This window comes from Alternaria postmessia (genome assembly GCF_024291825.1).
Source record: "Alternaria postmessia strain BMP 2775 chromosome Unknown scaffold_36, whole genome shotgun sequence".
Classification (NCBI taxonomy): Eukaryota; Fungi; Ascomycota; class Dothideomycetes; order Pleosporales; family Pleosporaceae; genus Alternaria; species Alternaria postmessia.
Genome location: NW_026260109.1, coordinates 62,377 through 87,142, shown reverse-complemented (window position 1 = coordinate 87,142; position 24,766 = coordinate 62,377). Strand labels below are relative to the sequence as shown.

At 53.1% G+C, this 24,766-nt stretch overlaps 7 protein-coding genes across 7 annotated transcripts; 4 read left to right on the top strand and 3 right to left on the bottom strand.

Annotated features, from left to right (window-relative positions):
* Positions 1–1,686: 1,686 nt before the first annotated feature.
* J4E82_006269 (uncharacterized protein) lies at positions 1,687–4,124 on the top strand (the record flags this gene model as incomplete). Its single annotated transcript, XM_051732526.1, has 6 exons — positions 1,687–1,805; positions 1,864–1,975; positions 2,028–2,138; positions 2,201–2,296; positions 2,348–2,603; positions 2,650–4,124. 6 exons carry the CDS (start codon positions 1,687–1,689, stop codon positions 4,122–4,124), a joined length of 2,169 nt encoding a protein of 722 aa, XP_051587672.1.
* Positions 4,125–4,707: 583 nt separating this feature from the next.
* Positions 4,708–6,522, top strand: J4E82_006268 (uncharacterized protein; the record flags this gene model as incomplete). The annotated part of the gene is made up of 3 exons (XM_051732525.1): positions 4,708–4,716; positions 4,789–5,269; positions 5,324–6,522. The coding sequence occupies 3 exons, from the start codon at positions 4,708–4,710 to the stop codon at positions 6,520–6,522; spliced, it is 1,689 nt and encodes a 562-aa protein (XP_051587671.1).
* Positions 6,523–6,703: 181 nt separating this feature from the next.
* On the bottom strand, positions 6,704–11,075 carry J4E82_006267 (uncharacterized protein; the record flags this gene model as incomplete). Its single annotated transcript, XM_051732524.1, has 5 exons — positions 6,704–7,530; positions 7,801–7,846; positions 7,906–9,668; positions 9,724–10,383; positions 10,466–11,075. 5 exons carry the CDS (start codon positions 11,073–11,075, stop codon positions 6,704–6,706), a joined length of 3,906 nt encoding a protein of 1,301 aa, XP_051587670.1.
* Positions 11,076–12,325: 1,250 nt separating this feature from the next.
* On the bottom strand, positions 12,326–13,447 carry J4E82_006266 (uncharacterized protein; the record flags this gene model as incomplete). The annotated part of the gene is made up of 1 exon (XM_051732523.1): positions 12,326–13,447. One exon carries the CDS (start codon positions 13,445–13,447, stop codon positions 12,326–12,328), a length of 1,122 nt encoding a protein of 373 aa, XP_051587669.1.
* A 1,305-nt stretch (positions 13,448–14,752) lies between these two features.
* Positions 14,753–15,355, bottom strand: J4E82_006265 (uncharacterized protein; the record flags this gene model as incomplete). The annotated part of the gene is made up of 2 exons (XM_051732522.1): positions 14,753–15,303; positions 15,349–15,355. The coding sequence occupies 2 exons, from the start codon at positions 15,353–15,355 to the stop codon at positions 14,753–14,755; spliced, it is 558 nt and encodes a 185-aa protein (XP_051587668.1).
* Positions 15,356–16,862: 1,507 nt separating this feature from the next.
* Positions 16,863–18,608, top strand: J4E82_006264 (uncharacterized protein; the record flags this gene model as incomplete). Its single annotated transcript, XM_051732521.1, has 3 exons — positions 16,863–17,082; positions 17,132–17,821; positions 17,872–18,608. 3 exons carry the CDS (start codon positions 16,863–16,865, stop codon positions 18,606–18,608), a joined length of 1,647 nt encoding a protein of 548 aa, XP_051587667.1.
* Positions 18,609–20,783: 2,175 nt separating this feature from the next.
* J4E82_006263 (uncharacterized protein) lies at positions 20,784–24,132 on the top strand (the record flags this gene model as incomplete). The annotated part of the gene is made up of 3 exons (XM_051732520.1): positions 20,784–22,094; positions 22,156–22,450; positions 22,505–24,132. 3 exons carry the CDS (start codon positions 20,784–20,786, stop codon positions 24,130–24,132), a joined length of 3,234 nt encoding a protein of 1,077 aa, XP_051587666.1.
* Between the last annotated feature and the right edge of the window lie 634 nt (positions 24,133–24,766).

The following is a 24,766-nucleotide window of genomic DNA, read 5'->3' as shown; positions in this document are numbered from 1 at the left end:
TGAGAGCGGGGTTGCTTCGGTTGGATGTCTACGCAAAGTTATCAACGCGAGTGGGACACCAGGTATGTTTGACACCTTCCTCGAAGGAAGACTACCACTAGTAGACCAACGTAGCGTGCCTTATGATGTTGGTTTTGGTATCACCCACAGAATCCAGATTGGGTACAATTGGTCTCAAGGACACATTCACATCGGTCACTAAGGTGTGTGCAGGGAGTCATGCAAGCCGAAGCTGCAGCCTCCTGTCAGTCATCTGGGAGATTGTTCTGTGCCTGTCGGTCATACAAAGACCGAGAGAAAGACCTGTGCTCCACGGCGCTTATTGGCAAGCCGCCTTGGGCGCGGCTAATGTCAAACGCGGGAGCGGCGCAGGTCGCACGCAGAAGGGCAGCTCGTGTGTTTGTGAAGACGGACAAGGTGGCTGCCTGTAGGCCAGTAGGTCAGACCAGCGTAAAATATTGGAGACTTGCGCGGCGTGAACTGTGGTAGGTTGGAGTAAGGGAAAATTCTGTGCTTTCGTGTGCAAGTCAAAAAGTTGGAGATGCAATTGGCCAATCTAAGCATCCGAGCAGACGGTAACCGGAGACGCTGACACGCTTGTAGAATCCGGAGATGAGCTAGCGGATATGTGATACCGATGACGATCCTACAGATATAGCAAGAAGAGGCTCTTGAGATGCCATGTGTCGACGGACCGTTGCGAGGAGGAATTCATCACACCATTGAGGCATCCATTTGATGCAAGTCGGCCACGTCGATTGTCGATGGGGCCGGAACTGGAGACAGAGCAAACGGCTAGACGGGCATATTGGCTGTGCCGCACACACTGCTGCTGTCTCAGCGCAGCTGATAGAGCCTTTTGGGGGAGGGTGCATTAGCGTCTCATGGAGGCCTGGCCCTAGTCTTCTGCAGCAACGTTCGCCATGCGAGGAACTAATGCTGGGTGAATAGACGATGCCAAGGGAGTGCTTACCTAGGCTCTGGAGGGTGCCGCAGCCGTCTGTTCTGTCCGGGACGGCATCAGAGTAGTAGAGTATAGCGAAGGTGTTCGCACCGTTAGACGGCACATGGACCCAGGTTCCCAGCGATGGCTGTTCTAGAGGATCCAGTGTCGTGTCTCTGGCACGCACGGCGCGGGATCGCTGAGCATGCCCGCAATCTAGCGTGGCCCTGGGCGCTTAATCTGCAGTTCATCCCTGGAGCTTAGCAGCTCCCCGGGCGGCGATTCGTCTGCGGCGCCAAGGGGTGGTGGTGAACGGACAGGTGTTGTAAGCGGGCCATGGTGCACGGTCGGGCGAGCATGTTCGCTGCTGGGTACACCAGCTTGACGCCGCCTGTGCTGAGAGTCTCCACCGAGGCAGAGTCGCTGTGTTGAAACAACGACACCACTTTACACGCCGACGCCGTACCTTGAGCCTCTTCCCGGCAGCTGGTCTGCTCTGATAAGCCTCGTCCCGTCCTTCTTTCCCATAGACGCAAGCGCTCTCGTCGCCCGCCCGCCCACCCCCCCTTCTGATTCGTGACTCGCCGCTCAGCCTCGCCAACATTGTCGTCTGGAGTGATAGGCAGCCGATCTGGAGACGGGCCTCTTTTTTTGTTCCCTCGTGTCCCCCGCCCACAACAGCGCAGATCCGGCGCAGCTCTGGCGCAGCATCTGTTGTGCCCTCCTCCAGAGCAGCGTGAGGCATGGCAACCGCGACGCAGCTCATGCCGTCACCGAGTGGCCTAAAGTCCATGTCGGCATTCAGCCCCTACACGGACTCGCCCAGCTCGCCGGGCACCTTTGCCCATGTCTTCTCAAATAGGTGCGACGCCCTCGTCTGGAGAGCATTGGGGACTGCGGGCTAACATGGACTCCCCAAGATCCTCGGGTCACACGTCGGACCATCTCCAACCACCACCGAGCCCGTATCCGGCTTCCGTAGACCCCTCGCCCGTTGACAGCAACGGCACGAGCCATACCGACCATACTGAGGTGAATCATGTCGTGGCCGCATGTGGAACACGCGGGGCTGACCCCACTACAGATCGAAGAGGATGCCCAAGAGAACCACCCGAGCGAGGATGGCATGAGCGACATTAGATCGCCGGGCACTGACGACATTGTGAGCCCGGCGAGCCAGGACGGCCAGACAAAGGTATGATATCATGTCAACACATCCATCGTCACCCCTTCACCCAGTCACCTAACCTGTGACAGCCCCATACCCACAAGCTCAACACCGCCGTGCGAAGGGCAGACTCGGACGATGCTCCCCCATCTGTCATCCATGCGCCCGACAGCTTCAAACAGTTTGTGAGTCTCATTCCTATCGCGGTTGCACTGCATGGCTGACGTGCAAGCCAGAGCCGGATGAGCACGTCCGGCGCGTCGTCGAGCGCAAACACGTCGGATCATACCGCGGTTGAATCGCCATCGACGCCAGAAGCCAACATGCTTCCCGATGTTGAAGACAAGCAAACAGCGTCTGCTCACACAACCCCAATTGATACCGCCGTGTCAAACTCGGTTGCAGACCGCAGCACGCCGCGTGCGCAGACAAGACAAGATTTCGAGGAAGACCTTAGACGACGCAGCGTTCGCAAAAGCATCAATCTCGCTGGTATGTCTCGTCGAGCCTTGTACCCATCACATGCTAACGTGCATAGATATTGCCGAGTACGAAGACCATGCTGCCGTCGAATCTTCTGCGAGCTCCGTCATCGAACAGGATGACAGCCAGTCATCACAATCGCAAGACGGCGAATCCATGTCGATTGGCACACAAACAATGGGCCAGGCCATTCACGGTATCCATGAATCAGAAAAGGAAGTCGCTGCCTTGAGAAGTGCACTGGACGAATGCTGGATACTCTGCAACTCGCTGGCCAAACTTAGCCAGCATCACCGAACACGCATGTTCCACTACTCCGGTGGGAGTCCTGATATGCAAGAGCATGCTTGGAGAACATGCTGGCGACTTTGCCAGAAACTTTACGAGAGCAGAGAAGAGAACCCTTCCACGCAGATCCGGCCCACGCTGGAGCTTTGCCGAGACTTTTGTCAAGCACTGTTTGATGTTCGCCAACGCGGCGATGAAGCTTCAGACTCGGTGCTCAGAGTCAGCTTCGAGCTGAACAACCATCTCTACAACGCACACGATCGCACACTACCGGAAACATTCCGTGAACGCACACTGGATTTCTACTTGACGCTATGTCATCGCCTGATGAAGCAGCGGACTTCTCTTCCAGAAGAGACGGACTCATTGCTGCACGCATGCTGGTCTTTGGCAGAAATGCTATTCAGCCTCCGCCAAAACAGCCGAGATGGCAAGCCCGCCGACGAGGAGCTACTAGGTTCGGCCATACAGGCATGTTGGGAGTTGTGCGACTTGTTTCGTGAAGGCTGGACACAAGTACGACCGGACCGCGGCACCCCACGACCGACCCAGTATGCCTTTTCGGTCGGCCGGAGTTCTGTGACACATCGATCCCAGGCTGCGTATTCGGACCGGTCTGGACGGTCTTCCAGTGTAAACCAATCGTATCATTCTGCCATCTCCTCGCGACGGGCGACGCCAATCCAGCCAGAGACGCCGACTACAATTTTTGACGATCGCGAAGAGTTCTCACCAGCGGACGAGCCGAATGTTCCTAACATACTTGTTCTTGGTCCAGAAGCTGGTATGACACGAACTCATGACCGCTGGTCATCCGCTTCTTCCAACCTCTCCACATATTCGGACGCTTCGCACCACACTTCTTCCACGGCTACCGCGGGCCGAGAAGATGCCAACTTAGTTCGCCTGAAAGGGTTGATCATCAAGGCAGCCATCAATACTGGCTACAACCGCCAAATACCCCTCCCAGATTTCATTCGTGCCTTACCGTCCAACAGCTTCGGCGCCGAGACATGGCAGAGTCAGTTGTTTGACAGCTATCGAAAACTTGTTCTTGCAGACCCAACCCTACGAAACGTTCACACTCAGCCGCTCCGCAGGCTGACGGCGCTTGAGATTGGACGATCTGTGCAATGGTTGGGCCGCAGCGAGGCATTCAAGTGGTTGCGCGAGCTCTATCGTTTTGTCTTTGGGGCTTATCCTGAAGATACCAGTCAGCGTAACCTCATCATCAACGCCTAACGCACTTTTCTTCTCTTCATACACGGGTCTCTTCTTTCGGATCTTTGGAACATTGTCGGATCACGGGTGTTGTTTGGATGGGCCATTTATTCTATTTCCGCCATATACCCCCAACGCTCTCTCCAGTGCGCGCATCATTCGGTCCCAGCATAGTTTCATCGCATGTTGTAGATTACGGATGCTGCATATTCGCTTCTGTGTATACCTTCTCGCTATCCTTGTTATCTTTATGAAGCCTATCGGCCAGTGCACGATTCCTACATTACATACGAATAATAACCCATTTTCACCTGACCGCAATCTTTTCGTGCTTACCGCGGTATCGTGTTGTGATGCTTAAGCTGAATCTTGCCGTTCAAAGAAGACTACTCAATCTCCGCAATGATGAAGGCGCCATGTGGAGCCTGGTTCATGGCCCGCTGCACAGACCAAGACACCTCGGAAGCTCCCCCCAAAGTCCCCACAGGGCAACTCTGCGACGCAGCACTCACCATGTAGTCCCCGGCAAAACTTTGGCGGTATAGCCTACAACCTTCAATGCCTACGCGCGCGATCAAAGCCATATTCTACACTCGCTTTCATCATGAAAAAGGTACTTCCTGCAAGATGACCGCGTCCTAACAAAACTCTCTAACATATCAAAGGAAATCGCGTCCTTCACCAGGTGCCCGCGGGCGCCATAATGCCGTCCAGCCTCCCATCGGCTCTCACCACACCACTCTTTCCCTTCTCTTCGGTCACGCAATTCCTCATACCCACACAACAGTTCTGCGACCGCCTACTCACCTTCTGCATCAACCACCATCGTGTCATCGGATACCCTGTTTGCATAAGAGAGGGAAAGTACAGCAGAAATGAGTTCATATTCAATTTCGCCATCGTAATTGGCGAAAATGAGCGTGATTGGGCCTGCTATGGTGAAGTGGTGAGGAAGTTGGGGCGCCTGTTGAGAGGACTGGAAGAGCAGGGCGGCTTCTTGTCTAGAGAAGAAGAGGGCATCTGGGAAGATGAAGAAGGGAATGTTGGATGGGGAACGGATGATGGTGTTGGTGGTTTCGGAATCGGCGGCGGAAGCAAGGTGTATGCGCTGTGCGAGATGGTGCTCGAGGATCTGAACAACTACGCTGAGTGCATGATACCAATTGGTATATACTGTCCCTCATTAATACATAGTATTTGGCATGCTAACCAATCTCCAGATGACTCGAATACCATCAACCTGAAATTGTTTCCTACACGGCCGCCTCCTCCACCCATTCTCGCGCATCAAGTGCCCTTGCTCACCATATCTATTTCAAGTCTTCAACAGCCCGTGTCTTCGGACCTTACTCTCAACCGAATCCTCCCATATGTCAACGGTATCAACTCGATATCCCACATTGCACAACTGGCTGATACCGATCTTTCTTTGACTAGGCGAGCCATTCAACATCTGGTCTACTACGGATGCTTGATACTTTTGGATATCTTCAGCTTTAGCGCCATATATGCGCCAACAGCGGAGATTGGCAGTTTTATTGTGGACGCAGAAGTCAAAGAAGAATGTATGCGCTACGTCAGCGTGCCGCGAATGAGGCTGGGTTCTAATGCCAAGACGGCGCGGATGGACAGTGAGGTTTCTGAGAGAAGTCGAGACGAGCGCAGCTCGACGTCGTCTTTGTCATCGCAACAAAGCGGGACTGTGGGGTCTACACTCAAAATATCAGAGTTTGATAGTCACATTGCGGCGCAAAAGAAGGAAGAGGAAGCAGAGAACATATGGCAAACGAGTCATGAGACATTGATAACGCTATATACATCGCTACGCCAGGGTCTGACTCTGAAAAACTGGGTACTGGAGAATCTGGACTTACTCCATGGTGTTGATGTACGCCGCTTTATTACCTTCGGCATCATCAAAGGTTTCCTCTACCGTGTACACAAGTACGCGATAGCAACCTCGACAACCTTACCTCCCGCGCCACCAACAAGCCTGCAAACAAGCGCCGCAACCTCACTCGCAAACCCTCGAGACTCAGACACCACCACGATCCGTGGTCATGATCGCATGCATCACTCCTCTCAACCAAGTATCCAAACCCATGGTCACCACACTTCCCAGCCCAACATCCACACACATCACCCGTCTTTCTCGATACACAGACCGAGCATCGCTTCCATGTCTTTGAACCCTCATCAGCAACAGAATTCCCACCATCTTAGTGTCCACAAGGAAGAACATCCGGTTTTTGAGGGCTTGGTGAGCGACCGTGACAAGAGCGGTTTGCCTTTGTTGAGGTTTCTGGATGGTATGCATTGTTTCGATGAGATATGTACGGACTTGGGATTGCCTGAACGGGTTGTCGAGGGCAAGGTAAGAAGTATGGGTGAGGGTGCTGGGGTAGTCGTGCACCGATGAATAGGATTGGAATGCTTTCATCTTGTGCACTGAGATGAGTCAAGGAGAAGCACCAAGTCGAATCTATATACTATGCCATAAAACCTAATGCTTGTATCATAATAGCGCCAAATATGCATCCCCCAAGCAAAATGATGAGAAGAAATGTCCCCAGTTCGCCTATTGCAGTCCCCTATGCAGCTTATTTACTTCGTACCTCAATCTTCCTCGGTTTCTTCTTCGCCTTGTTTCCCCCATTTCCACCATCGTTCTCTCCCTGTTCAGCTTTCCGCTGTTGCGCAAACTCATCTGCCGCCCGTCTTAGTGCCTCAGGATCCGGTATACCGTCTTCTTCCCCACCCATCTGATCTTGAATCTGTCCATCGACATCCTTTTCATCCGCATTACCAGTGCCGTCGCCTTCTGCCTGTCCATCCTTGTTCTTATCTTTATCGTCTTTCTTCCCTCCACCAAGCTTGACCCACGGCCCATGTACACCACCCACGCCCGCACCAACCAACGTTCCAACAGCCGTTGTGGGTATCGTGGCCACAGTACCGACCAGCGTACCCACCACAGTACCCAGTCCAGCGCCAACAGCCATACCGATACCACCACCCCCTACACTGCCTTGAAACGCGCCTGAGCTCAGTACACGCGCCTTTTTAGAGTTTCCGTGCGCCTCAATTTCCTTGTTATACGCATCTTGCAGGTATTTCTCCCGTTTCTTTGGGTCCTTGATCGTCTCGGCGGCGGAACGTAGCGATGAAGCCGTCTTGGCCGAAGCGAGAGCAGATTCAGCACTTGCGGCAGCCTCTTTGAGTTTGTCTTCTGGAGAATCTGATTTCGCGGCTATGCTTTTGAGCTCGTCGACATCAGGGACAGCCGAGGGTTCTTGCTGGTTCAGCTTCTTAGGCGGCATGATGTAGTTTCTTTTTTTCAATCGTTCAGGTGTATTAGGTCGATCAGGAAGTTCCAAGCGAACTTTCTTCGTGTGTGAGAGGACACCATGGTGGTACGCAGGGTTTCCTTTGGGGGCCTTTGTCGTATCCTTGGAGGTGCAAGTTCCCGTTATGACGTCATTCGTGAACGACTCCGCTCGTCTTAAAACCTGGAAGACTGGCAGGACAACGCGCTCCGAGGAAACGTTAATTTGTCAAACATGAAGGTCAAGATTTAGATTTCAAACGTAGTGAATTTATGACTAGGATTTGCTCGCTAGTCGAGCGGAACGGTTGTTATCTACCATGGTCGATGATACTTAAGTCATGACCCACTGAGGGCCGTTGAAAATGGTACCCCTTATTCCCAGCTTAGGGTCCAGCTTCCCTGCCAAGCTCCCCCACTAGTCAAGTCGTTCAAGCCTGACAGCTTTAGGACGCTGCTAGTAGAGTTGTAACTCACTTTGCTTGCATCGATTGTCTCGCCGTTCAACTTGACCTGTCCAACTGCTGGAGCACCCAGAATGGTCACATTAGCAAGCGCGTTCGTGTCCTTGAACTCGCCCTCAACATTGACCTTCAGCTGTCCAGTCATAGCAGCAAACGTAACGTCCAGGCACGACTCTGGCTCTAGAGACTCGCCGTCATCAACATACAAGTTACCAGAAGCAGTGCCATCTGTTGAGAGCGCAACGATGAGACCCCATGGGTTGTTGCGGGACTCGGTCGTTGTGTAACCGGGTTCTTGGATCGGAAGGACTGAGCCACCGCGAACGTACACAGGGATATGACCCAAAGGAGCAGAGATGGTGGTGTTGACGCCAGCCTCCGCCTCGACGCGTTCACCAGAGTACCAGTCGAACCAGCTTTCGCCGTCGACGATACCAGGGAATACTCCATTGACGGTGTCGACCTGAGGCTCAAGGACAGGAGTGATCAGGATGTTAGGACCCAGCATGAACTGTGTGTCAACACCTGCGAGCTGAGGCTCATTGGGGAACTCCCACGCTAGCGCACGCATGACAGTAGAGCCAGTAGTGTGGGCGTCATTGAAGAGGGTGTACATGTAGGGCAGTAAGGAGTATCGGATGTGCATAGCTGTCCTGGATGCAGAAGCCACTGCCTCCCAGCGGTAGGGTTCCTGGGGAATGGCAGAGAGCACGTTGTGGTTGCGGTAGAAGGGGAAGAAAGCAGAAAGTTGCATCCAGCGAGCGCAAAGCTCCATGTCGGTGTTGCCGTTGAATCCGCAGGTGTCAACACCAAACATGGGGATACCGAAAAGCGAGAACGACAGAGCTTGGGGAATTGAAAAGAACATATAAGCCCACTTTGATGCATTATCACCACCCCAGTGGCCGGCCCACTTGCCGCTACCAGCAAAGGTAGAACGTCCGATGATGAAGGGCCGCTTGCCAGGGAAGACTTGAAGAAGACCCTGGTAGGTGGCGTTGATGATCTGGTGACCGAAAAGGTTGTGGACATCGTACTCTTCAACGCCATTCTGATGCGTCGCATTGGGACTGACCGCGTGGACAGCAAGATCAGCTCCGGCTTGGACATGGTTGATGACGTATGGAGGGTAGTTGACGTTGCGCACACCAGGTGTAGGCGTTGATCGGAAGTAGCTGGTGGTTGTAGCAGCCGTCTCCGTAGGTGCTGTTGGTGCGGCCTGGCTTGATGCGCCAGCTGAAGCCGAAGCGGCCTCAGTTGCATTAGTGATGTTAAAGCCTTCTGGATAATCGAAAACGACGTTGCCAACCTCGCCAGGGAGAGAAAAGGGTGGGTGGGCAGGGTTCAAGGTAACGTTCCCGGAACCGCAGGAACCGACGCAGAATGAGGAGACTTCAGTCATGTCCACCCAGAAGCCGCTAAATGGCACTTCCTTGTACCATTCAACCATCTCCTTGACCCACCACGCTACACCATTGGAAGACAGCCAGTCTGGGAAGACAGTGTATCCAGGCCATACAGCGCCGATGTATTGACTACCATCGGGGTTCCTCAGGAACACATCGGAATCATTTCCGCGAGCGTAGGTGTCGTAAGCATCACTGGCGTTCAATGGGTTTGGAATATAGATGGCAGCGTCCACAATGGGTACGAAGTGCTGGTTGTTTCCATGAAGGAAGTCAAAGAATTCTTTGACACCAGAGGGAGGGAATGACACGGGATCAAGCGTGAAATCTCGGTACTGGTCCATGTAGTCAATGTCAAGCCAAATCGTTTCTGCTCATAGTCAGTAAAGAAACACATGTATCACGTCAATTAAGGACCAACTTACCCATGGGGATATTAAAGGCCTTCATAGTCTCAACAATTTCTCTCGTCTCCGTCCAGTTACGGTATCCCCATCGACATTGATGGAAACCTAATGTCCAGTACTGTTGCATGGCAGGCAGTCCAATCGCTGACTTCTGGTACTCCTTGGTCACTTCTGGTTGGGAAGGTCCATCGAAGAAGAACAGATCAATTGCACCTCCCAATGTTCTCCATGAAAGATGGTCAGGCTTCATAACGACATCCATGCCGTGCGTGTTGCGGTAGTAAACACCATGAGAGCGCGACTCATACGCCGAACCGGTGGGTTTGCTGTCATAGCCAAGGCTGGGCTGCTGAAGCTCAGACTGCTTCAAGGGAGTCTTGCTGCCATTCCCGCCCTTCTCGAAGTAGCGGGTTTCTAGGTAGAAGGGATGACTACCGTACAAGTTGCGGTCGATTGGGTCACCCACATCAGCAGCATAGATGGTTGCGGTGAAGTTGTTGTTCAGGCGAAGGCCATGGATACGTTCTCCTAGACCGTAGAGGTTGTAGTCCTCAGGTAGGCTGTTCACGAACTCGATAAACTGGTTCTCATAAATGAGCTTTGTGCCCTGAGTAGTGAAGATGATGTCTCCAGTAGAGCGACGGCCAACATTGAACCAGAAAGATGGTTCGTTACCCCCTTGCATATGTGTTAGTCGAGCTCTCTCGTTATCCAGGCGAGAACGTGCTAAGACACTCAGGGCTTCAAATTGTTTACTTACAGTCAAACTTGAGGTCTGTGCCCTCAGAAGAGTCTTCGGCTTGCGGCCGTGGAATAAGATCCTCGGGTACAATCCATTGGGATTGATTGCTAGCGTCAAGATGCTTTGGTACAATACTGACAGCCAGCCTTCCCTTAGATTGGTACTCAACCTTCAGGTCTAGCTCTTCAATATCTGTGCCGTAGACGTTGCAAGCAGCTCCAGCCAGTGTCAAGGTGGCGCTCAGCCCGCGATCACCCTGTTCGAGACCGGATGCCTTGTATCCTGGGCAGACATCCTGCGCGTTGACAGCTTCCGGATCGTAGATGTTAGGGATCTGGTCAACGCCCTGATCAGCCGAGGCAGGGAGAGTGAAGACGGAGCGAAACGAGGTAGGGGTTCCAGCGAGTGTGGTGCTCCAACCGCCGTCAGACGAACTGATAGGTGTCTGACCAGATGTTAACGCCAGAAAAGAGGAGAGTAGCGTTGAAGCTTGAAGAAAGCTTGAGCGCGACATGATGGTTGTGCTGAACCAGTCGAGTGCTGCCTGGACATCCCCGGGCATCCATTGCGACTTGGACCTTTTATAGCTTTCTGCGGTGCTGTCAGCGGCACCTGCATTTGGCGCCATTTTCGTTGATGGTCGGTTGTGCGATTCCCCGCAGCGAAGTAGCCCTCGATGACGCTGAACAGCAGGAAGGGCAGCTAGCAAGAAGGCTGGGCGTATTCATGCACCATGCGTAAGCGAGAGTCGTGCGGGGGATGATCATGGGGAATCGTGCCGACATTGAGCGAATAGGAACATGCGGGCTCATGTAGTTCCCACCGACATGTGGGGATGGTGAAGACGAAGGCGCACTTCCAGATTCGAAGCTTCGGGGCTTGAAGCTTGTGGTAGCCCGTAGTGCATAGAAGAAGCGACTTACTTGGTTCTTGAGATCTTCCATGCGCCATGCGATAAACACGGTGACGGCGAGCTGAGGGAACAAGATTCATTGAAACATGCTCGAGATTAGAGATTAGAGTGGCAATGTAGGTAATATGGAATTCCTTGTCTTTGTCAATCGTAGGTAACACGAACATGTCTTAAGGAACCCATCGCGTTTGCTTCAACGAGTAGACACACGCATGCAGTAGGCGCCACAGGTCAGAGTTCTCTTTCACATCTTGGTCCCGGCTGCATGTCACCTGGGTCTTGCTCCGCCGACTAGAACAGTTACAATACTCAATGGACGCATCGCGGAATGTCTCTCGGACTAGCTACATCTCCGTGTCACGACATAGCGGGCTCAACGTTTTGTAGCCGCATGTCAAGACAGTGGGGTAGATTTGCGGATCTCCCCACAAGCACGGCACGGTCACGGAGAAAGCTTGAACGGCACAGCTACCAAGCAGAATGATGCGTTGCTTTCCTCGTATTTGTTTTGATTTGGTTGTTTTACATTACGTTAGGGTATTAAAGTACAAGAATGCTCAGTGTCTCTGCGACATTGCATCCGCTCTGCAGTTATAATCCGTAGTATGGTATATCCACCTCTGCTCGTAATGCCATCATGAGCTGCCGCATGCGCGATTTCACGGCCTCGCGTGTAGTCCTAGCGCGTTCCCGCGCTCTTCCCGTGCGTCGGAGTACCACCTTGGTCGTGCACGCCCTCGTTGGTCCAAAGTCGGGACCGGAAGCGGAAGGGTCGGCGTGGTACAACATCGCGCGCACTGCGATCCTTCCTCAGGGCCTCGCCCCGAGCAAAATTTAATGAAAGTAATGTCCTGCAGCACACGGCCTGCATGAATAAAAGTACAAAAGGTGAGCGACCGCCCATGGCTCTGTATTTGAAATGATGGTCGGCTCTTCGTCTTCTAAGATTAGGTGGCTTGTATAGCTCAAGTTAAAGGCGAGTAGCTTGTCGGTCTGCTGTCCTCGCTGGGCCGATGGTAAGTTTTGTATTCGGCATACTCGTCGCCCTCTTCAGCAAGATAGAGTCCATCATCTGGTAGCCAGCTTCGGGAATCGTGCGTAGCACGGGTCATGGTGCTCTGTGTAGAGGCCCGTGCTGAGCTTCGAAGCGGTGCTGTTGGTGGTATAGGTGGTGATTGTCGCGACGGCGGTGTATAAACAGTTGGTGATAAACGAAAATTGGGGCTCGTGGGACTGGGTAAGGCCGCTGAGCTTGGGTGCAAAAGCAAACCTGAAGCAGCAGGAGGTGCAGCAGGTGAAAGTGGTGCTGGAATAAGACTCGAGTCCAGATTGGCCAGGTCGGCGGGCTTGGTCTTCTTTGGAGAAAGAGATAGTGGTTTAGGGAATGTGGATTGTGTTGGTGTACGTGCAGGGTTACGCGAAGGCAGCGTTGGTGTCGCCGGCTCGCCATTTGGCTGATCGCCTATGATGTCTTGGTACCAGTCGTAGGAACGGAAGCTGAAGCTTGGACTTGGAGGCGGCAGGTCAGGCAATGGTAGTTGCGGGGCCTTGCTCTCCAGTCTAGAAAGAGTCTCGACAATGGGAGATGGGGGTTCTGAATCACACCCCTTTGAGCTGTTGTCGTCGGCTATCGAGACGGTATCCGCAGAGTTCCTTCGGTTCGGAAACTGGCTCAATTCATACTCGGAGTTTCGCTTCTCCGTGGTCGGCGTTGGCTGCGAGATGATGACTGGCGGAGGTTTCGCAGTAGGAGGGATGTATTCCTCGAACTTATATTGCGGCTTACGATCACGAGGCGTACCACTACTGCGGGGAGTATCGTTACCTCGAAGTGAACTGACAGCGTTGATCATCTCATCGTCGAAAATCATGCTCTTGTTGATGTTGACGTTGACGGCATATCGCTTCGGTTCCGTGGGCGGAGGTGGAAGAGGATTTGACATCAGCGGATGAGGTGTCGGGCGAGGTGGCAGTGCTTTCTCCGTTGAGATGCGCGACTTCTTATCCAATGAATCCGATCTCTTGCTGCCCGCTTTCTCCTTTGTGTCGTTAAACGCAAGAGCTCTGGCGAAAAGCTCCGGGGCCATGGTTTGTTGTTGACTGAAGGCTGCGTTCTGGGGGCTGTTTGGTAATGAGGCTACCAGTGTTCTTTGATCTGTTGCATTCGTCGCACACCTTCGAAGATCGTTTGAGGGCTCTTCAATGGTTTGAGGCCGTGGCCGTCTTGCTCGAATCCTCCAGAACCAGTAACCGAGCGCTACCATCAGTACGACCAATCCCACAACTCCTACGCCGATACCGATAGCTGAGCCTGGTGTCAGTTGCGAAGTTGGCTCTGGACCCGATCCGCCAAGCGGTGCAGCACCGTTCATAGCAACGCATCTTGAGCTCGAACACGTTTGGTCCTTTGTGCAGTTGCTATCTGTAGAGCATGTTTCGCTGACCCCAACACTTGTGTCGATAAGACTTGGCTGATCGATTGAGTTGGTTGCGCTGGGGACAGGATTGGTCTCAAGTTGAATAAAAGAGAAGTCTGATGCTAAGTTGGTAGGTAGTGCGGTTGGTGACGACGAAGCTACACGTAAGGAGGTGGGAGTTGCGGATGGCTTTCGCTGTGTGGTAGAAGTTGTGGACGCTCGTTGCGACGAAGTGGATGTGGCGTGCGTTCTTCGCGATGAAGTAGAAGTAGTGATTTCTCGTTGTCGACGGCTAGTAATGAGTGTGGTAGACATTATTATTAAAGATAGTGTCGGAGCTGGATATACTGTTAAGGAAGGAATGGACGACGCCGCGCCGATGTCTCAGCCACTTCGTCAAGATGCGCAAGGCTTCTTTAAGTGGTACTCGAGAATCTCCGAAAAGAAAGCATGTAGAACGAATGTAGTGTGTGTGAGTGAAGAGTAAGTGTTCACGAAGTCACGAAGATCCACGATCGACAGAGTCCTTGCGACACAGCATCGCCATGCAGGGCGGCGAGGGTTAGACCATATCTTGTAGGGTCCAGTAGAAGAGCTAAAGTTTATTGACCATGCGCGCACGGCGCGGTCGATCCACGTTCGGTTGGAGGTTTGACGATCCTTAGTGCGCAACCCAACGTCGCAGCCGTCAAACCTTGTCCCCAAAATATTGCTTTTGCCGAGACAGATGACAGTAAACAGGGAGACAATAAAGGCATCTCATGATGGCAGACTACATTTTCGCATGAATTGAGGGGATTCAGACAAGCAGTACTCACTACAGTACAACACCTATCTCTATTTCCCCTTTTGACCAGCATTGCCGAATGCGGCAGCCGTAAAAGCACCGTAGGTCCCGAGTCATGAAGTTCGCGGGTGCGCCTCCAAATGTGGTACCAACTCGTTTCAGGGGCACGGAAATGGTACCTGCATATACTATTTTCTGCCTGCGAGCCACTCCACTACGTCTTTTGCGTTACTATCGGGAGGGAAGACAGGGTACCAGATTTTGATGATGATTCCATCTTTTACAGCCAGCGCACATCTCTTAATCAGTGTCTGGTTCTTCCAGGTGAAGGTGGGTAACTTGAGGGCATTAGCAAATTGTAGGTTCTCGTCCGAAAGCAGTTCGTAGGGTAGATGCAGCCGGTCTTTGGCCTCTTTCTGGTATGCAGTGTCCTGAGTCGACAATCCAAATACATGCTTTACGCCGAGGTCGCGCAGTTGGGCCATCTCATCGCGGAAGCTGCACGCCTGAGGTGTACAGCCTCGTGCTCCTGGTATGGAGTTCCAATCTTCTGTGATTGTTTCACCAGGTGCGCCAGTACGCGGATAGCAGAAGAGGATAGTCAGGCCTGAACAGGTTGCAACATCTAGCTGGTCGTCGGCAGTCGACGCCAAGCATACCGATGGTATCTGTGACCCTTTCAAATGCGAGCACGCTCCGTCATCCTGGGGGATGGGTAAGTTCAAAGGGAAGGTTGTGTCTGTGCTGGTCAGCGCTCAGTCTCGCGAGTATCTGTGCCACTAACGAGCCATGATAACAGCCGGCCGTCGGTACCGAAGTAACGTCGAGTTACTTTGGCCTGGCTGGTGCGCTACCTCCAACGTGCGCTTCGGTCGCCGTCAAGTTGGTGCTGAAGGGACTGTCTACAAGCTGGTAGAGAATTGACCCCAATGCCTTGGATTCGACCTTCCACCAGCGGGGTCCGCAATGACTTTTCAACTCAATCGACGATCCAGTGCATAAAAACAGATCAAAGACAAGAATAGTGTCACATTCTTGATTCAGAGTTGTTTGTTTGCTTTACTGTCTGATGTGGTTATGTGGTGGTGTTCTCGGCAATGGCAGATGGTGACTGGTGGTGAAGAGAGTCGGGTGGCGGGGTGCGGCTTGAAAAGCATGAAGATAGGTTCAGGGCTAATGCAGTATATTACTTTGCTGTCGAACTACTGTTTGGTACTGCACTAGGAGCCGCGGGGTAAGAAGCTAGCACGTAAACGTTGGCAAATTCCAGTGTCTGCGTATGTTTGCTTTACGATCTGCCAGCCTCGCCTGTGCTTAGGTGATGTTTGGTAGGTGGCGGGCACGCGGAAGAGCGTGTACCACCCACGAGACCCTTCTTTCCCTTCTTTCCCTGCTTTCCACGTCATGAGCTTACACGACACTGAGAAGTTGTTGCTCCCGTCAAATTGGAGGACAAAGTTTTTATGTTGCAAAAGAAGTGTTCGGTCCCTGGACTGGAGTCATCAGCAGCGATACAGCCACGGAGAACATCGCAGCCTTGTCTCGTGGCCTCAATTGCTTCTTACATATCATTTCGCTTATTTGATGCAAGACTTTTCCATTCCTCGGCCTTTGCCTTCGAACTACTCTTATTGAGGCATATTTCCACAGGAGAATGCTGCAATGAGTTAAGCTTCCTGTCTTATGATTATCACCATGCCAACTGCTCACATAGCGATGCATTCTGAGCTCCACAGCTACTCTGCAAGCCGAGGTTGACGAGCCAAAGTCCATGACCGTCACAACACCGCTCGCCTTGCTGAGATTGAAGAACTCGCACGGACGGTAAGCTCACTCGGGTAGTTGCTCATGCTTTGCGACCTACTCTCATCGGATCGATAACAAGCTAAGCTCATGCTGCTTCTGTCGATGATTGCGAGTCCTTAATGGTGTAGCAACGCGGTGATTATATTGACTTGATTACCCAGACGTTCATACATCCCGGATGCCAGCGAAATATGCCGTGCTCGCGGTGGATAATGTAGTGATGCCGACTGAAGTGGGGTGGAGATCGGCGCTACAACAGCTGGAGCTCCTGCACGTCCAATCGTGACATCATCAAATGTCAGTAATGCACCCCTCATTATTGGCTAACTGGCAGCTGTCGCGCTCATAGACAACTCCTTCACTTCTCACCTCTCTTTGCACACATTAATGCAGTCACTACGAATTCTTCGACCTTTACGAACCTCACTCAAGCTTCAATTCAGTCCAACCAGTCGCCTACAAAGAGCCCCATTTACATCAACAACCGCAGTTATGGCTCAAGAGTTCAAGCTAAAGGATGTCACTTCCTTACAAATGAAGAATGGAGAGAAGAAAGAGGTTGAAGTCGAGGGCGTTGAGGGAGGAAAGGTCCTTCTTTTGAAGGTACAGGATCAAGTTCATGCCACAAGTTCAAACTGCACACATTACGGAGCTCCTTTGGTGAAGGGTGTATTAACACCAGAGGGTCGTTTGACATGCCCATGGCACGGAGGTAAATTTCAATTTTGTGCACGCTGTGCCACTGAAACTAACTTTTGCAGCCTGCTTCAAGGTCTCGACCGGAGATGTTGAAGACGCACCCGCGCTCGATCCCATTGCGAAATACGAAGTAATCGAAAAGGACGGGGCCGTATACGTCAAGACCACAGAGGAAGCATTGAAGAACAACAGGAAGTTTTTGAACATAAAGTGCTCGTCTGTGAGTGAGGACAAGGTGCTGGTCATTGGAGGTGGTTCGGGCACCCTTGGTGCTATTGAAGGTCTCCGAGGCGGTGGGTACAATGGCAAGATCACCGTTATCTCTAAAGAAGGCTACCAGCCTATCGACCGAACCAAGTTATCAAAGGCACTGTTGGCCGACATCTCAAAGGCGGCATGGAGATCGAAGGAATTCTACAAGGATGCGTCGATTGACATCATTGAAGACGAGGCTAAGAGCGTAGACTTCTCAAGCAAGAAGGTCTCAACCAAGTCCGGAAAGGACTACGAATACTCCAAGCTGGTGTTGGCCACTGGTGGTACACCAAGATGGTTGCCACTCGACGGTTTGAAGGGTGATCTGGGCAATGTCTTCCTCCTTCGCACCCTACCCGACGCACAGAACATCCTCAAGGCTGTTGGTGAAAACGGCAAGAAGGTCGTGGTGGTTGGTAGCTCGTTCATCGGCATGGAGGTTGGAAACTGCCTCGCCGGCATGAAGAACGATGTCACCATCATTGGTATGGAGGAGGGTAAGTCGCGCGTTCCTCCTTAATTTGTGTCCAAACTGATCAGGCTGCAGAACCAATGGAGCGCGTAATGGGCAAGAAGGTCGGCGCAATCTTCCGCGGTCTTCTCGAGAAGAACGGCGTCAAGTTCAAGATGGGCGCCAGCGTTGAGAAGGCCACACCGTCAAAGAGCGATTCTTCCAAGGTCGGTGCCGTTCATCTCAAGGATGGAACCACACTTGAGGCCGATCTCGTTATTGAAGGTGTTGGTGTTGCTCCTGCGACTGAGTACCTCAAGGACAACTCAAGTGTTACGCTTGAGAAAGATGGATCTTTGAAGACGAACGATTCTTTTGAAGTCAACGGTCTGAAGGATGTCTATGCTATTGGTGACATCGCAACATACCCCTACCATGGTCCGGGAGGCGACGGCACACCAGTCCGGATAGAACACTGGAACGTCGCACAAAACGCCGGCCGCTCAGTGGCCAATACCATCAACACTCCCGGATCCAAAGCCAAGCCCTTTATCCCTGTCTTCTGGTCTGCATTGGGTTCGCAGCTGCGATACTGCGGCAACACGGTCAACGGCTACGACGACGTGGTTCTGCAAGGCGAGCCGGAGAAGCCGTCATTTGTCGCATACTACACCAAGGGCGAGACTGTTGTTGCCGTAGCGAGTATGATGAAAGATCCATACATGACCCAAGCAGCAGAGCTTATGCGCAGGAACAAGATGCCTGGCAAGAGTGAGCTGCAAAAGGGTGTTGACATCCTAGAGGTTGGTCTCCCGAACGAGATCAAGATCTAATGAGATCTGGCTATATATGGATACTCCTAGTGGATTGCCCGCTTAATAAAGTTTTAATGAAGAGATGTCATCAGAGGTTTCAAGACTTTGGTGCTAGTGATCTGGAAGCATGTTTCTGGTCCGTCGCCTTCCCGTCCAACGTGATTCTAGTGACATTCGTTTGTTCGTTTGTCGCTTTCCAACCACATCGTATCCTGTCACTTCCGTCGCTTCCGCATCACAACCTCCCTCACTGGCAGCCTTGGAAGCGGTAGTTTCTCAACATTGTCTTGACATATAACTCAAGCGGATAATGACTTGGAAGGTTACAATCGAGAGCTTACAACGAAATGTGATCAAACTCAAAGCGATGTAAGAAGATCTGGTTATGCCCAACGCGAACAGCGGATCCATGCTACCGGGAGCCGACCGTTGCAATCTGGAGAAATGCTCCGCAAGATGGGCCGTAGGGCGGTGGAAAGGAGATGAAGCTTTTCGCGAGCATTTCCGCAATGTGACGTCAAGGTCGGGCAGTGGGGGCTCGTATTGCCAGCGCGAGGGCCAGCGAGAGCATCTGGAGATGGCGCAAGAGTCGAGTAACGGTGCTAGCGGGAAGGTGGGTCCGCTGGTCGCACGGCAAGGGCGATCGAGGCACCAACGTGTAATCTCCGAAGACTGGCCTAACGCTGGCTCGATGGGGAAAATTGTACAGAGCAGACGGCGCAAGTTGGGTTTGTGGAAAAGTCTATCTAGCCTCACCCTGAGAGGTACAGTAGGCAATGCATCCTAAGACTGGAAACGGGCGAGGTGCAGTTGTGACAGCGACTTTTGATTGGACGTGCTGCCGAGGAATGCAGAGACATGCAGGGCACGCCTTCCTTCCAGCGTGGGCGGCTGAGACTGTGACAGCGGTTCTCCGTACCGTGTGGTCGCGAACTTGTACCTTTGTTGCTACATGCGTGGATGTCCTTGCTGTGCATGTCAGATGGAGGCAGGGGCGCGTCATAACCGTCAGCACCAAAGCGGATTTGAGTTTCAAGATTGTTGTTGATGTTTACCATGTTGCTTTTGCTGGACGCGTCGCTACGGCGGCCGGCCGGCCACGCGTGAGACACAGTGATCAGACTGATGGTGCGGGTGAATGGGTGAAAGACACGGGATGATCAGAATGGATCATGCATGTGCGTGAGATGAAGCGACATTCAAGGAGCCCGACAGATCTATATCGAGGACCTGCCCAAGTTGAAGCACCTGAGCACATGGCGGGCGAGCGCATAACAGGCAATTTACGCGTGCCGGGTCGGTGCTGTATGAAACAGCGACCCATGCCTGCTACTCCTATTCGAGAAGAGGCATCCAAGATAGGCGCGTTGCGAGAGCGAGGACAGCGCCTGCGTGAGGGCGTCAGTCGGGACCGTAATGTTGGAGCTGGCGCCAGGACAGCCTGGCTCACTGTAGTTGGGTGCAATTTGACGACCATGTGGATAGCACGTCGTTAACCTAGCATCGCATCTAGCAGACCAGAGTCATTGCTTTGGCGGGCTGGTTTATGCCGAGCCCATGTCGATGATGTGCATCTGCCTCCTTTCCCAAGCCACAGCCTTTACCGAAATTACCGTCAAGACCAACCTCAGCCGCGCTTTCTCTTCTCTCCACTCACGTCAATCAACACGTCCAAGTCGAGCTGCACATCGCCGCGACCGTTAGATAGCCGAACGCGCTGTCACCGGGAGGTAGCAGAGTTGCCTTGTTCAAGACGGCCGACCTTCGTGCACTCCACCACTGCACGTTCGCTGCCCACGCGCATGTGAAGGGGTTTGCTGCTCGCCGCCATCGCGCCAGGAATCCTTCGTGTTCCCTTCTGACCGCGCCCAAGACGCCAGCGTAATCGAGTCTTGTCGCGCTCTGCCCACGTCCACGCCCACGCCCACGCCGGCCCCAATTGCAAGACGTTCAAACACACCGCACCGCGAAAAGCTCCGATTAGGCCAGTTGCGCCCACCTGCAGCTGTCTGGAGATTCGGCGGGAACTAGGAGCACCTCACCTCCCCGCCATCGCCCATTCGACAGCTCAACACCGCCAGTTGAGGTTCGCCCACAAATACTGCCAGCGCAGCTTAGGACCGATAACATAGTCTACCAGCCCGTTCGCCGTGCTGCTGCAAATACTCCTGCACGTCGCATCTCCATATAATTATGGCCGCAGTGGCATCGCAGCCGCCGCACGGTCAGCAGCAGTACTATCAACAAACACAGCAGTCCTCGCCCGCCGCAGCTTCGCCCGGTAACTCTCGCCGACCGACCTCGCGACGACCCAGTAATGGCGCGTCCCCGAACACGCCTCCTCAGATGAACAACACGACCGCCACCACCAACGGCAGCGGTCCCATGGCGCCGCCCAGGACTTCGTCGCACCGCACCCCCAACTCTGCATCCTCTTCATCACAGCCCAGCCGGGCACGCGAAGAGTCACGCCGGCGAGAAAAGGACAGCCCCAGCTCACGACCGCCAGCCAGCTCGAGCAGAGCCCAGCCAGGCCACAGTCGCTCAGCCACGGCCATTGGCCAGACGCCTGTAGGAACCAGCTTGCCTCGCGAGGAGAGCGCCGTCATAAACCGCATCGTCGTCTCCGACACCCAAGATGACATCGCCCGCGCACAAGCACGCCAAGGCGACGGCCCTCCCGTGACCTCTGGCGCAGATCTTACTCCCATCACGGGACTCAGTCTGGTCGGCAGCGAGGGTGTCGACGATGGCGGCCGTGGCGGAGCTACAGTCGGAGCCAAGAGCAGACAGGACCACTCCAAGTCTGAAAACGCGAAGCGATCCAAGTTTGGAAACTACATCCTCGGTCAGACGCTTGGTGAGGGTGAGTTTGGCAAGGTCAAGATGGGCTGGAAACGAGACAGTTCGGTCGAAGTTGCCATCAAGCTCATACGGCGAGAGACGCTTGGAAGCAACTCGAACCGTCTGCAAAAGATATACCGTGAAATTCATATCCTACGCGGCTTGGACCACCCCAACATCGTGCGCCTGCACGAGATGGTTGAGACCGAGCGTCACATCGGCATCATTCTGGAGTATGCTTCAGGCGGAGAACTCTTCGACTACATCCTAAATCATCGCTACCTGAAGGACGGTCCGGCAAGGAAGCTATTCTCACAACTCATATCTGGTGTTGGATATCTCCACCGCAAGGGTATCGTGCATCGAGATTTGAAGCTCGAGAACCTGCTGCTCGACCGTAATAAGAACATCATCATCACCGATTTCGGTTTCGCAAACACCTTCGACCCCAACGACGAGCTCAGCGAGGAGATTGAGTACAGACTGGGAGATAAGGACTACATAAGATCCCTGGGATTGGAAGGAACCGATGCAGCTCGAAGAGGTGATCTTATGCAGACCAGCTGCGGAAGTCCCTGTTACGCTGCGCCTGAATTGGTTGTTAGTGATTCACTTTACACTGGACGCAAAGTGGATGTCTGGAGTTGTGGTGTCATCTTGGTAAGTTTATTCAAGCATACATTTACACACAAACATGCACACACATTCTAATCTCATACAGTATGCCATGTTGGCTGGCTACCTACCTTTCGATGACGATCCAGCGAACCCCGAGGGTGACAACATCAACTTGCTCTACAAGTACATTGTATCCACGCCGTTGACCTTCCCCGAATACGTCACACCACACGCGAGAGACTTGCTGAAACGCATCCTTGTACCGGACCCACGTAAACGGGCGGACTTGTTTGAAGTTGCGCGTCACAGCTGGTTAGCTGACTACGCGCACGTTGTCGGCTTCATCACCTCAAGCAACACCAATGCGGCCGATGCTCAACAGGCATCTGTCTATTCAAGTAAGCTTTCGTGTTCATGTGTAAGTAGGCATACATGTGCTGACATAGCCACAGAAGACACATTCGAGCCGCAGCCTTCACTCGCCAGAAGCGCCTCTGTTCGCGAACCGACGAAGCCACATACGGCACCGACTGCGCCTGGCGGCCTCCAGACGAAGCGCGATGCGATCAACCAGGCACCCTCCGAGAAGCCAAAGACCACCCGCGATACCAAGCGACGAACCGTGCAAGTCGAGTATGTCGCGCCATCCTCGCAAACCGCTCGCGGCGAGGCATCCCCTCCAGTCGAAACAACTCCGAAGGCACGCGGTAAAGAGGCGGAAGTACCTCCTACGGACGGATACCAGTCAGCCACGAGCGCCAAACCTCCTCGTTCTTCTGGCGCAGTTTACAACTCGAACAACAGAAGACAAGAACCTCAACGATCTGTTTCCGATTACACCGCATTCGGCAATGCACCTCCATCAGCTACGCGCCCATCTACTGGTGGTGCCATAGGCACATCGAGAATACCGTCGCGAGGAAACTCTTACGGACAACCATCTGTAGCGACAGTGGCCCAGACCACAGCAGAAGGACGGTTCTCGCAACCAAAGGGTAAACAATACTCAATCTCGGCCCCTTACGCACAGCAGGAGACTTCTGATGCGGCGGAGCCACCCAACATTGGCCAGTCGAGCTCTCAGCGAGTACAGTCCATACAAGTCGGTGGGCCACATGGCGGAGTTGGTGGTCACAGGAGGTCTAACACGGTTTCTTCCACTCTTGGCCGCATGACATCCATGTTTTCCGGCCGCCAGCCTTCTTACACCCAGGATCCCAAGGAGTCTTTTACATCCACAGGATCCTATGGCGGTTATCCCGAGGAGAAGAAGCAGAAGAGCTACCCTCCCACATCCATGGCCGGACCCATGTCCAACGAGGCAGTTTCTTTATCAGCTGGACCCAGAGCGAGCATGGAATCTAGCCGACGCACTTCCTTTGGCTTCTCCAGAAAAAACACAGGTGGCTCTGGCGAGAACCCGAAAGGCAGTCGTCGCTTCTCACTTCTTCCGTCTTCACTCTCGAAGACCTTCTCTTCTGGACGGGAAAGTATGCCAGCTCAAGGCTCCCACGAGCGACGCGGCTCCAGTGCTCGTCCTCGCGCTAGCTCGCGCCCTGGCGGGATGGCTTTCGGTCGCGGTTCGGAATCCAGGTCTCCTAGTCAGAGCACCCAAGGAAGCAAATTGCCCGGTTTTTACGATGGCCAGCATGACAGCAACTCTAGGATAAGACAGCCTAACACGAGCGCCGCTGGGCCCTCATCAGCGCCACCAAACCAGACCCAGTTTGCTGGCTACAACCACTCACAACCCGAGTTTGACGAGAAGTTCCCTAACCCGCAAGGAACTCATCCATCTGCCCAAGGAAACCGCCCCTACCGCCACCCCACTGACGATTCAGAAGCCGATATGACACAGTCACAGCAGTTCAGCCAAAGGACCCCATCAAACCCTTACCCAGCAGGCATGGGTGGTGATGAGTTGAACCAGCAGCAGAGAAAGGGCGTGCTACAAAAGAGTAGGCGCTTTGCAGACGCATACGACGAACAAGGCACTGGTAACAAGGGAAGCTCGGGTAGCTCTAAGAAGGTTATGGACTTCTTCCGGCGCATGGGCAAGCAGAGAACCAGCAGCCGATAAAGTGCTAGACGTGAAGAAGGATAATCGCAGAGGTTGTCTTGGAAAGAGTGAGCCACAGCAGGACGGGTGGCCGGGCCAGATGGGTGTTTGGAACGATTTGGTTGTCTGACCTTGGTTGTGGTGTTTGGGAGCATATCGGCGCATTCTTTCCACTCTCCTTTCCTCTCTCTCTCTCTCTCTCTCTCTCTCTCTCTCTCCCTTCCATTCCCACCCTCACAACTCGTTGTCTCTTCGTTCTTGATTGTGCTTGCTGGATACCACATATTCACGCACATGTCGGCTCTGTTTGTTTTTTTCATCATCAGCGTGCGGCATGCTGAGGTAATTATTGCATTAGGAGGCGTTTTTATTTCCTTTTTTCTTCTGACATTGGATCGGCAACGAAGATTGTTTGGGTTTTACGTTGCCAGGTTAATCTTTACTCTCTCAACTCCCTCTCCTTTCTTGTAGGAAGAGATTGAGGATGATTGTTCAAGTGTAGTCGTAGTTGTAGTGTAGTATACAAGGGCTTTGGGCGATGGCGGTGGGAAGTGGAATTGATATGTTGGAATGTTCGATTTTTTTGACAATGCATCCGTAAGAGGTTCAATGTGCTTGATGTGTTGGTGTTGCACTACTTGCCGCATGTGTGTAG